Raw genomic sequence first — 12,414 nt, 5'->3', positions numbered from 1 at the left:
CAGTGAATGGTCACCCTTTTTCCAACCCCCGTCCATTCATATAAATTTCTGCCGTCGCAAAACTTGCTTGCCATTGCTTAATGGTTAGCACACCATCTTTCTGCTTCAGGAGATGCTTTCACACGACGCGGCATGTAACTACCAAGTATACAAAATAAACTTTTTCATGTTTCCAGCTAGTATAAGAGTAGTGGGGTGTACGCATGGGAATCGTCTTGTGTGGCGGTTTGGTGGGCCGTGATGGCGGTGAGGAAGTTGGGGTATGTGGGGGTATATACTCCTTTGCATCGCCACATAACGCCACTTGGAGTCCGTGCATAATTCGGAATGTGGGGTAATTGAAGACCATTGAGTTATTGGCCCTGGAGACTGTGAGAGTATGAATTCTCGCTGAATGTCACGAGCATGGGAGAAGTCAAATCAATCCTATCCCCGATTCAGCAACTCAGCAACCCCAGTCACCGCCTTCATTCTGAGAAATATGGCTACTTCATCCGCAATTATCATTGGTGGAAGACCAAGCGGCCTCCTGCTGACCCTAATGCTGGGCAAACAGGGTGTTCCTGTGTTGCACTCTGATAAGGGAGCTGTGCCAGGCTGGTTATGCCTGAATTCCTCCACGTTTTTAACGTATATATTGCCTTACCACACCCTGCGTCCAACAATCGTAATCGTTGTCATACTGGCTATGCCTTTCAAATACCTGGGTAAAAAAGAAAGAAAAAAGCCAAAACCAAAACCTGGAATGAAAAATAGTGACTAGATGACCCAGCTGTGTGGTACTTGACTAGAGCACTGACACACCTTCTGTATGACGGGATAGATATAAATGTTCCGACGGAGCGTTGATTTAAAGCGAGAACAGCAATGCCCTCTATTTGTGCAGGGTTTCACAAAAAAACCCTCCGAATCGAACACTTGCCAGGGAGGTCAAAGGAAGAAGAAGAAGAAAAACTCGATACAATTCGGTCAAGCAAAATTTGGCAATTGCTTCTTACAAAAATGTTGCTAGCAAAGTTCAACAAACGATCACATAGACAGCTGGGTCCTGGGGGTTCCTATCTTCGGCAAAGTCAAGTCGTTATCATGCGACCCTCCCGTACTTTCACACGAACCTTCATTTCATGCTGATAAGCGAACCAGTACGTAGTAATATGCCATGGCCGAGAAGGGTCGACCAGTTGAACATCGAAGTTGTACAGTAGCTGCGCGATATATTTGTGCATTTCAACCTAAATTGGTCAATAAGACAAGCTCTATGGGACTTTCGGACAGAGATCTATTGGGGTTGGATACCAAGGCAATGTTCCGACCAATGCACATTCTCGGACCATTCCCACCGAATGTCATCGTGATATTCTCGAAATATTTCGCCTTTTCTTCGTCTTCAACCCAGCGTTCTGGGCGGAATTCGTTGGCATCCTCTCCCCAGATATCGGGATCACGGTTCTGTGCCCTGGGGCTTATACCGACATTGGTTCCGGGCGGGATGGTGAAGCCGTCGATTATCAAATCTGGCGGTGCTTTCCTAAGTAGTTGCCACACGATGCTTGGGTGTAACCGGGTTGCTTCGGATATCACTGCATGCAGATATGGAAGTTGGCGGATTTCATTATACGGGCTTCCTTGTGAAGCCGAGATTCCCTTCGTTTCACGGTCACGAAAGTATTCATCAAGCTCTGCTTGCAGCTTCCGATAGGTCAAAGGATTGGAGCAGATATAGTAGAGACATGCGCGCATTCCAATAGAAGTAGTATCGGCTCCGGCGCCCCTATTTGCATGCTTAGAATCGATTCGACCATAAGTTACAGCAGTGCAACATACACTATGTTCATCGCTTCAATAAGAACCTCTCCGTCAGAAGCTGGCCTTCCGTCTTTCGTCTTCATTTGCAGAAAGTGGTTGAGCATATCATGACGCGCGACCGGATTCTTGCGCCGATCGTTGATCCTACCAACGCTCCACTGGCGAAAGTTTGCAAAGGCGTTAGGAATACCTAACAGTTTTGTAATTTTCCCAACTGAGGGTCTGTTGAGGGTCTGGCCTCTGCCTAAATATTTGAAATGGCCGAGAGTACCCATCATTATAAAGCCATCAAAGATAGCTTTTTGGACACCCATGACATCCGTTTCCGTTTTCAGGTGGCCAAGCTGCTCGCCATACGCTAACTCCCCAACGACGTCGTATGCAACGGCATTGGTCCATTCCGACATATCCACCACCTCATTGGAGTGCTCCTTCAACTTTTCAAAAAGTAAATCAAAACACCTTTGAATGATCTCTTCACCTTTTAGAATAGTGGTCATTGAGTAAGCGCCTGCCACTCGCTTGCGAAGAAAAGCGTGTTCTTTCTGGTTTTGGGTAGCGAAGAGTCCCGGTCCGGTTTTGGGAATATGCCATGTCGAATACCACTCTGTCTTTGGGGAATTGTTCCCAGTACCGTGGCCATAAATTCTCTTCATTGCTTTCTCGTCAACCAGAGATAGTTCATCGGGCGCAACTCGAACAACTCGACCGTACTTGGCATGGAGATCAAGAACGACGTCATGCCAGTTTCCCTTAAAGTACTGCCAGTCGCGCCAAAGGCCGGTATACCGAGCGAGCGTGGGACCTGGTACTTTAGCTAGGGGATGGAAGAACTGGCGGTAAATCCAGACGGTAGAAAGTGCCAAGGCTACCAAAATAAAAACCATGAACGGCCTTGAGACCTCAGCGTAGCTCAAAGCGTAGGTGGCCATGTTTGGTCTTCCTCAGATCTTCGATGAGGCGATCACCACAGTGTATGGATGTAATTGATACTGAGTTAATTAATATGAACAGCAAAGGTCTTTTTAGGAATTTATGGCTTTATGGATAGCAATTCCCACATACGTCAGTATCCCTTTCCCCCAAATTCTACACCCCACATTTGTTTTTACCCCGGGTTTTCCAGAACACCAACGTGGCGGTGATTATAATGCTCGAAATTACCCCACTTCAAGTCGCTAATTTCACGCCCACTGCAATTCCCACTTAGCTGGGTAGAGAGTGCGAGACGGCAATCAATCAAGCGTTGTTCGCTTTCCCGCGTACCCTGGGAATTTGGCAAGAGCGCCGAGCAAGTGGCCATACATCTTCCAGCGCATCCGCCCCAAAACCCGAGTTTGAAAAAGTGAGGTGAATGGTAAGAGTAAATGTGCAATTGTTAACGATGGTATCACAACGTCTGTAAGCTGAGAAAGAATAATGCAAAAGGAAAAAACATGAGCATCAACTGGTTTCAGTTTCTTTCGCTATGCATTGCCGTCACCATTCCGCATCTATGTGTATTTGACAATGTCACACCTCCCAGAGTCAAAATGAGCTCGGCGAATTTTCAATGCACCACTGCAGAATTGCCCGGCGCTGCTCCTGATGTTTGTCATGTTGTGGGTCTGGCACCCGGTATGCTAAACTACGAAATCGCAACACATTCACGCAGTACTTCGGGTTTCCCTCTGGCTCTCCAAGGGGGGGTGGATCAATGGGCTATGGTCAGTTATGACTGGGATGACGAAACTGCCTTGAAGTTAGCAAGCGAGTTCCAGCAGAATTCCCAGCAATGCTATGGTATTGGCGCTGCAAACAATGGAAGGCAACCAGAGAATAAGAATGCATGGTATGCGACCCTTCACTCTGAATATCTGAAAATCTTGAAAATACTAACAATAATTCGCTAATTCATACCGGTACGAAGACAGCAATGAAGCATATGGCAATAGAAAGAGCGCTTTTCAATCCATAATTTTGCTAGCTTCACCTTCTGAGACCCACCGTTCTCCAGTTCCTGCGGTACGCCCGAGTTGAGTTATCCCTCCTCTAGTAGGTGGGGATACAAACGTGATCACGATGATATACAGTCATCCCACTCGTCAGATACTAGATCTTTTGACACATGCTTCAATGCCAATCAGCAAGGCTGGTGGCCATCCTCCTCGGTGGGCCGGCGACAAAAATGCTATGATAAATATGGAGTTGTCTGACGGTAGCACTTGTATGTCAGCCGACTGACTACATTAGACCCGAGAGCTGGCCTTACAATTGGGACTCCCCTAATAATGACGAAGATGTTAAATGTTGCCTTGATATATATTATTATAACACCCCATAGTGACGTGTCCGTGGGGAGCCTAGTTAGGTGATTCGAACTTTACAAAGCCACAATGAGCAATAACACAATGAGCAATAACTATGGGCCAGCCTTCTATGATTATTTCTGGTTTCGGAGGATAATCTCTAGACAATATGACCATATAGTTCTGTAAATTCTATACCTGAATGAAAAATTCAAGATACAATAAAATAGAGAGTGATTCAATGTTCAGGGTTCTTCTTTACAGTGCATCGGATCAATAGCGCGATATGCTTTTCATTTAGGGCCAACAAAGCATCAGTGCGTATGTAATCTTCTTTTCGAATAGGTCCTATTTGAACTCGCATTTTCTAACCGTCGCCTGCACGCTCTCTGGGTATACTACCCAGTAATACGGATTGGACTTCGCTCGAGGTTCGACAAGATGGATCTAAACCGTAAGTAAAGAACATTGACCTAATGGTAAAGTACTTACATCGTAATTCATGAAAAGGGCCGTGACGAATTTTTTGATTTCAAAAAGGGCGACATGCTGGCCTAAACAGCCTCGAGTCCCGGCTCCGAACTTGTAAAATCAGACATTGAACGTACCAGGGAAGTCGGCTAAATTTGACTTACACTAAGCAGACTGGCTTCAAGCTTTCTGATATGCGACGGTTCGCCTTCTAACCAGCGATGGGGACGCCACTGATCCGCATCATCACCCCAGGCTGGCTTATAGCGGTTAGTGATATATGGACTCATGCCAACCACGGTACCTCCAGGGTAAAAATGACCACAGATTGTGGCTCCCTCTGCTGGGACTACTCGTTCAAGAGGCATAGCAAATGGAGCGTCAAGCCGAAGTGACTCTTTAATACAGGCATCTAGGAAGGGAAGGTCCTGCAGCTCATGCCATTGTGGAAAAGGTAGAGTGAGCCCGGTGGCAGTGCGTTGTATATCTGTTAGCTCGGCTCGTACTGCTTTTAGTGCGTCAGGGTTTTCTGCTAGAAAACAGACCACAGATCGAAGCATGGAAGCCGTGGAGTCAGCTCCACCAAGAATATTGGCAAAAGCCCAGGTAGACACAAATCGAAGTGGCACATTCTCCTTCTTCTCCTGGGCATTGAGATAATACCCGAGGAAGTCTCCTTCGGCAATTGGTCCGTCGACATTTGCATTAGGGTGCGATTTTGGATTCTCTCGACGTTGTTCCCGACGCTCTGAGATACGCGCCAGTACATAGTCCAGCAGAGGAGCAATGGCTTCGCGTTTGAAAAGGTTTGCTACCCAATTTTTATGCAAGAGCCAATCTAGCCATGGTATCTGTGTCATCTGCAAATAGTTGAGTTCTACTGCTTGTCAAAGTCCTCATGAATAACTTACGGGTCCGATGATCAGGTTTGCCCTCTTAACATCGTCCATGATGCCGTGTAAGTCTCTTCCATGCTGGATGTAGCCATATGGCCTGGAGAATGTCATCAGGCCCATGGTATCGTAGGATAAAAACTTCATCCACTGCGTCACGTCAAATTGTGCGCTGGTGGGCACAAATCGGCGATCAAGCTCGTCGAAGAACATTCGCGACGCACGGTCCATTCTTGGCTCAAAGGTAGATACAGCGTACGAGAGCGAGTAATAAACAGAGATGTGTTGCTTCATTTCTCGATTTGCCGCGTCATCCTCTGCGGTGAAGACAGATAACAGCAGGCCATCAGTGGTCCAGGGCCGGAAAGCGCGGTACATATTGCTCTGAATCGGTCGGATGTTGTTAGCATCCATCAACATGGAGAGACTCGCTTGCATATACGTTGGGCCGGCATACTTTTGAAAATCCACCGCGCAGGTTGAAAATCGTTTGAATGGCCTCCGGGTCACAAATGCATACTAGGTTGGGCCCGAAACGAACTGCGGGGCCATAACGTTGGTGAGCTCGGTCTTGGTGGAGGTGGAGGCGGCCATGACGTGCGAGGAAAAAGCGATAGAAGTTGGTAAATTTTGCAAGTAGAGGACCGGGAATGTGCTGCAACTGCGAATATGTGCGGTAGATGTGGTAAAGGAGGATTGTGGTGATTCCCAAAATCAGCACAACCAGTGGACGTTGCATATCCAAGGGCTCTAGAAGCATCTTCAGCAGTAGAAGTGATAAATACGGTTGGTAAAATTTGGAATACCACTTCCTTGTTAACTGTATCTGTAAGTAGGGGCTCTTCACAAAGTAGAATATAGGTAGGGCACAATAAGACTATATGACTCATGCATCTTTCGCCTCATCGTCAGCTCTCTCAGCAACTTACAATAGTGTTTCTTTTGAGGGATACAGCACTCAAGTGAAATATAAGAACTGAAAAGCTTGGATGGCAAAGAATATCTGGCCTAAGTTGCTCTTAAGATGTAAAGTGGTACATTCAGCGAAGAAGACCCCAGCAGAATGCAAGATATTTCTTTCTGCGGCTTTGCACACCGTAATTGTGGGTACTAGAGTTCTGACCTAAATTTCTCAGTGCACATCTTACACGAAACCTAGCCCGAGACAAGGCCGGCAAGATTGACCAATACATCGTCATGATCGCTCGCCATGATTTGAAGAGGACAATCTTGGTGCAGAACCGGTGAGCCATGTTGCTACCAAGGAGAATCGGATAGACTTCCCCACTTACATGCCATCCATATGCACATGTGTGGCCAGAAACCGGACGAATACGAGGCAACTTTAAATCAATTCATGGAGTGAAAATTGCCGAGGAATGGCGGAAGAAAGTGTCCCTAATGTCGGTCTAGCAGGAGCTGACGGTAGCTAAGGTTGGATAAGGGTTATAGCACTGCTATTTCCAAACTAGTTCTCTCCGCAGTCATTTGCCGACTAAAGCCAGCTTTAGAACTCTGGTAGAGAATGAGAAGACACGTTATGGAATTAGCCTATATCTATGCTCTGACCATCAAAGGTAAACCAATTTAATTAGATCTGGTGAGACATGACGCTTGATTGGAATCAATTGATCACATATGCGCTACCTGGTTAAATTGCAAATTTCGCTTTCTGCAAGGAGCTTCATAGCGAAACAGCGGTGAGGTCAGTCATGCCCGACCAATTTATTGCTGTTGATAATCAAGACATAAACTGGTTCATTCCGTTGGTTCGATGAAATCTCAGACGCGTTGCATTCCTGGATGTAAGCCCCTTTCTCATCAGTTGCTAACCCTCAATGATGCTCTCAGGCCGCATGAAGCGAAGTCTATCCTGGCTCTCAGACAATGCCTCTGCCGAGCCAAATGTTCCAAAGGACGTTTTGGGAATGGACATGGCAGAGAATTGGCTTATTCGACCAGACGTACACCCTTTAATTAAAGCCGCAGTTGCATTAGGCCTGAGCCAAAAAGATCTCTCATACTCCCAAGAGCTGGGTGGATCTCCAGGCCTTCTAAATGTATCGGCAGCATTTTTCAATCGTTTCTTCTCTCCTCAAATTCCCGTTTTGCCCGAGCATATTTTGACAAGCACAGGATGTTCGACGGTCATTGAGTCCCTCATATTTTCCATTTGTGATACTGGGGATGGCATACTTCTCGAAACACCCATGTGGGATGGGTTTGCTGTCACGTCAACGCTGAGGAATAACGTCCATATAGTTCCGGTGGAACACTCAACACGACCAAAAAATGCATCAGATTTTGTACAGCATTACAGCGAAGCGATGAAACTGGCAACGTGTCCCATTCGGGGCCTCATCGTTTGCAATCCTCATAACCCTATTGGTCAAATCTATCCTACTCTGTGGTTGGAGGCGCTGCTTCAATTATGCGAAGCTCACAACATTCACTTCATTTCGGACGAGATATACGGTCTTTCGAATTTTGGAGCGACTACGTGTGGTCAATATGCCAATCCTGATACTGTGATCGGACTAGAAACGAAGTTCACGTCGATCTTGTCGATAGACCTGAAGCGACTTGGCGTGGACCCAGCCCGTGTACATGTAGCTTACAGTATCAGCAAGGATTTTGGTAGCAGCGGGGTTCGACTGGTTTGTCGGAATATCCAATTAGTAGGCACGCGCAGACCAATGCTGATGCATCCCAGGGCTATCTCATTACGCAGTCCAATCCCGGGCTTCGCCGTGCACTAGCGGTCCTCAACAAATTTAAAGTGTGTAACATGACATCTATTGCTGTGGCTTCTCTCTTTTCGAATCTGCAGACGGTTGGAATTATGCTGGACAATAACAAAATTCGTCTGCGCAAAGCAGCGGAGATAGTAGAAGATTTCTTGTCATTCCACAAGATTGTTTTCTACTCACCGGTTGCTGGTTGCGTCATGTGGGGGCGCATTGGGGGCGAGCGAGCAACAAAGGAAACCGACGCAGAGCTATTTGGAAAACTTGCAGCAGCAGGTGTGGTCCTTGGGGCCGGTTCCAGGTTCAAGAGCCAAGAGCCGGGCTGGTTCAGAATTACGTTTGCTCTACCCCGGAAGCATCTGATCGAAGGACTCCGCCGAATCGAGATTGGGATGGAGGCAACGCGAAGGTGGATACCCGAGAAAGCCCAACTGTGAAGCCAATTGCATTTGATGTATGCTTGAGAGAGACAACGCATAGTGTGGATTTAAAAGCCACAGAAACTTTATTTGTGTTCGCGCAGAAGTGACCCATATCTCTTAGACATTTCATTTGGTTTTCTACTTGCTGCAACGCACGCATTGGTCGAAAGTGAGGAGTCTAACAAGGCTAAGATCGTGGATAGATCGCCGTATCGATCTACTCGAAGTGGCAGTAGACGTAGGAAGACATTCTGGGGAGACATAGTAAAGAGCGTGGAGAGAAGGGCGAGTGGGATATCTATCTGGGCAGGAAAATTCTCTTGTTTATGGGAAGCGGATCATGGATGATGGGGAAGGCAGTGATGGTACATCAGACCAACCTAACGATAGGTGATCTGTACGCCACAGGCTTTTCCCTAACATATCACCACTTCCGATAGAACTACAGACCTTCCCATTGACCCTACTCAGCGCCATGGCGACTCAACTGGTCATCAGATCGGTGGAACCACCTGCGCCACTAAAGCCTTTTTTATGACATGTGTGCTCACTTAAGTCCTCTGTGCAGCTGCATGCATTGGTGTTACACTGCATATCCCCTCGTACTCACACCCCCACTACGTTTGGATATATACTTACTCTACGGAAATCGCAGCGCGGAATACGAATCTACATTAAAGGTGCGACGTCATATTGGAGGTAGGAATCCTCATAAGCTAGCACTTTTAACGGTAACCAGCTTAACATTGTGCAGTCAATTCAGCAACTTCAATAACACCAACAAACCTAAATAACGTTGTTGTGATGATTAGCATCAGCATCCTCCAGGCTGGGATCATCTCCAGGTGATTGAACCAAGGCAATGTGCAGAAGCGTGCATTCTCATGGCTTCATTAGAGTTCAAGTTCTCTATATAGCTAACCTAACTGGTAAAGAGACTTTGAAGCAATGCTATATATTCAAATGCCGAGCTGAGCTCGTATAGAGGGTACTTTAGTTGTAAGACCAATCTTCAGCTCCAACGGTATATCCGTTTGATAGTCGTAGCCCTATTGGCAGACCTTGGGTATATCTGTGAGGATAGGCCTTCCCATTTCGTCTGCAGACTACCTCATCAATGTGCATATGCAAATTGTAGCTGCCACTAATTAGACTAGGCCAGTTTGACGGAATTGGAGTCTCACGCATTCATCTCTTCAATTGTCAACTTCCCCTGCTCGCTCTTCACTACGTAAATTGGACTCTCAGTATTGCTAGAGAACCCTGCGATGACGTTAGTGGGGAAAGGCCAGGAGAATGTTTAGTGATTGCAACTCACCGATCCGCTCGTTGATATTTTGCGAGGCTCGCGCCGCTGCTGCCTGAACCTTGGTGGCTCTGGGCAAACGGACAGACTCATAGACAGACAGAGACTCAAATATATCTCCCGTGAAGAACTTTTTGCTAAAAACAATGCCCAAGGCCGCTGCGTCTTCGATTGCCATACAGGCGGCCTGGCTTTGGTGAGGCATCATCTGAAAGTTTCTTAGCTCCATTCTTTGACCATGAGAGATGTAACACTGTGACGTACTGGGTGAGCTGCATCACCTAGTAAGCAGACCATGCCTTTTGCAATATATAGATACGGGTCGCTGTGGAAAATAGGATTTGTCAGTTCATTGCCAATTTATGTGATAGGCCCAACTTACTGCATCCATAAACGCCATGGCTGAATTTCCTTCCCAAAAGCCAGATGCCCGCGGACTTGCGCATCGAGCTGAGGATACAGCCCAAGCAACTCTTCCACTGGGCGGTCAGCTTCCCCCAGGAATGATCCACGTAGTTTCCTTTCTCCCTCGGGAAGAAGCAATAGTATGACAGCAGCTTCCCTCCTCGGCATGGAGAGAGAACAATTTTGTCCCAGATCTCCCCGTGACCACCCCAGAACTGCAGGGCGTTATCTTGTGAGAAGTCAGGAAGACCATTGGCGATCGCCTCTTCAGTAACAACATTTGCATGTAGGCAGCTAGACTCAGCAGGTCGCTTCTCAGGCCAAATACCGAGAACACCACGAACGGCAGATCCGATGCCATCCGCGCCGACAATGACATCATGGTTGACCGACCGTCCGTTCTCAAACTCAATCAAACCGGTGTTGACATCGATGTTCTTGCACTGACATGGAAAGTATTAGATCCGCTGCAGACGACACTGGTGCAAGTAGATGCCCAGAGTGACTTGACATATTACCTTGTGATTTAAGAATACTTTTGCCGGCATCCCCTCCCCGTCCCCTAATGCTGAATCCTTCAGCATGCTGTGCATACACTGCCGCTGAAACATGTAGTACACATATCCCCATCGTTCCTCATAATCATCTAGCTCGTACTCAGTCATGATCTTCCCCGTCGTCCAATCGCGGCTGATGAGCCTTTGTAGAATTACCCCGTCACCTTTAGCGATATCTACTCCCCATTCGTGCAACCAGCGCGTACCGTTTGCGGCACACGAAATAGAAGCCCCGACCTGACCGATAAAGTCGACACGTTCATAAATAGATACCTTGTGGCCGGCACGGCGCAGAGCTGTCGCCGCGGACATTCCTCCTATCCCGCCGCCGACAACAGCGATGTCCAACTGCCTCCAGCCAGGAGAAGAAAATGTACGCGTGAAGAGACGACTTCCCCAAGATAAATTGCACAATTTGTTCTTGGCTTGAAGGCCTTTTCTCATGTCGTGTCCTTGTTGGGCTGATACCAGGTGAAGATACCTGTTTAAGATCATTTCATCTGTGGGTTCCTGGGCCCGGACAGTTGAGAAACGAGGAAATATCGCAAATCAATTAGGATTGAGAATGTCTTCTCTTCACTACCTGTCGGCAAATGACGAGGGTTGACACCACTGGGTTGAACCATTTCCTTCAACTTCTGCACGGGAGGGCTGGAGTAATATACCCAGGGTCATTAAGGAAATGCTTGAAACCTACCAGTGAGAAGGGGATGTGATTGTTTTCTCGGCTATCTGAAACTACAGCCCCACTATTTGGTTGTCCTGTCGTAGTTATTGTTCTGCAGTTTTGGTTACCCATGGTTCTTAGATCTATGAGCTATTTATGCATGGGAATAGTAATTATGGTAGGGTCGTCAAAGCGTAAATCCTTGAAAATCACAAAACGCCTCATTCAGAAGGCTTCAATAAACTTTCGGAATCATATTGGGATATTTTCAAGTAATATCATCGTCTGCTTGAGGCTATCCTAAAATGTTTTCACCCTGTGAGAAGGCAAAAACTCATTTCCCATGCAGTGCAGACTGCATCAGCCTAGAACCTTCCAAGGTTGCACAACATTGTCCCTATGTCCTGGCGACCCACTAGATAGCACTGATGGTTTTGAATTGGGGGTGTATCATGGAGGAACAGTAAACCTGAGAATGCGAGCATCGGACAGGCTCAAAGAAAGGCGTTTTATGTTGCAGACCTGGCGCGAAATGTTGAATTGTGGCATCAAATATACATGGTAGAAAAGTGGCAACACTAGATTACGCGGTGTAGACACTATGGAAGCTAAGCAAACTCGGAAGCTATGCCAAGGCCGACTATCGGTCATGGTATGTGTCAAATGACTACACCGACTTATAACACAAACAAGCGCAGGCGCTCACAATGAACAGGTTGATCTATGCAAAGAAGCCCAGATGCATTCTTTTAGGCAGTTTTTTCAAGTCTCATCGTATACACCCCCCACCCCCGAAAAAGAAAATCATAATAAAAATAACAAGGTTTCCAAGGATTCAGTTCTAGGCCCAAT

General features: G+C 46.9%; 5 protein-coding genes across 5 annotated transcripts; 2 read left to right on the top strand and 3 right to left on the bottom strand.

The window, feature by feature from the left end:
- Nucleotides 1-1,073: 1,073 nt before the first annotated feature.
- Nucleotides 1,074-2,738, bottom strand: N7503_001200 (cytochrome P450; the record flags this gene model as incomplete). Its single annotated transcript, XM_057060761.1, has 3 exons — nt 1,074-1,232; nt 1,297-1,771; nt 1,825-2,738. 3 exons carry the CDS (start codon nt 2,736-2,738, stop codon nt 1,074-1,076), a joined length of 1,548 nt encoding a protein of 515 aa, XP_056927684.1.
- Nucleotides 2,739-3,338: 600 nt separating this feature from the next.
- N7503_001199 (uncharacterized protein) lies at nt 3,339-3,698 on the top strand (the record flags this gene model as incomplete). The annotated part of the gene is made up of 1 exon (XM_057060760.1): nt 3,339-3,698. The coding sequence occupies one exon, from the start codon at nt 3,339-3,341 to the stop codon at nt 3,696-3,698; it is 360 nt and encodes a 119-aa protein (XP_056927683.1).
- A 744-nt stretch (nt 3,699-4,442) lies between these two features.
- On the bottom strand, nt 4,443-6,218 carry N7503_001198 (cytochrome P450; the record flags this gene model as incomplete). The annotated part of the gene is made up of 5 exons (XM_057060759.1): nt 4,443-4,541; nt 4,587-4,676; nt 4,730-5,425; nt 5,477-5,842; nt 5,916-6,218. The coding sequence occupies 5 exons, from the start codon at nt 6,216-6,218 to the stop codon at nt 4,443-4,445; spliced, it is 1,554 nt and encodes a 517-aa protein (XP_056927682.1).
- A 1,081-nt stretch (nt 6,219-7,299) lies between these two features.
- N7503_001197 (pyridoxal phosphate-dependent aminotransferase) lies at nt 7,300-8,642 on the top strand (the record flags this gene model as incomplete). Its single annotated transcript, XM_057060758.1, has 2 exons — nt 7,300-8,115; nt 8,172-8,642. The coding sequence occupies 2 exons, from the start codon at nt 7,300-7,302 to the stop codon at nt 8,640-8,642; spliced, it is 1,287 nt and encodes a 428-aa protein (XP_056927681.1).
- Nucleotides 8,643-9,807: 1,165 nt separating this feature from the next.
- N7503_001196 (FAD-dependent oxidoreductase) lies at nt 9,808-11,339 on the bottom strand (the record flags this gene model as incomplete). Its single annotated transcript, XM_057060757.1, has 5 exons — nt 9,808-9,890; nt 9,946-10,141; nt 10,198-10,214; nt 10,316-10,781; nt 10,857-11,339. 5 exons carry the CDS (start codon nt 11,337-11,339, stop codon nt 9,808-9,810), a joined length of 1,245 nt encoding a protein of 414 aa, XP_056927680.1.
- Nucleotides 11,340-12,414: the final 1,075 nt, after the last annotated feature.

The sequence above is a fragment of the Penicillium pulvis genome (genome assembly GCF_028828015.1).
Source record: "Penicillium pulvis strain IBT 33274 chromosome Unknown contig_10_segment0_segment0, whole genome shotgun sequence".
Taxonomy (NCBI): Eukaryota; Fungi; Ascomycota; class Eurotiomycetes; order Eurotiales; family Aspergillaceae; genus Penicillium; species Penicillium pulvis.
The sequence above is the reverse complement of the archived record's forward strand: the minus strand, read 5'-3'. Positions and strand labels throughout refer to the sequence as shown.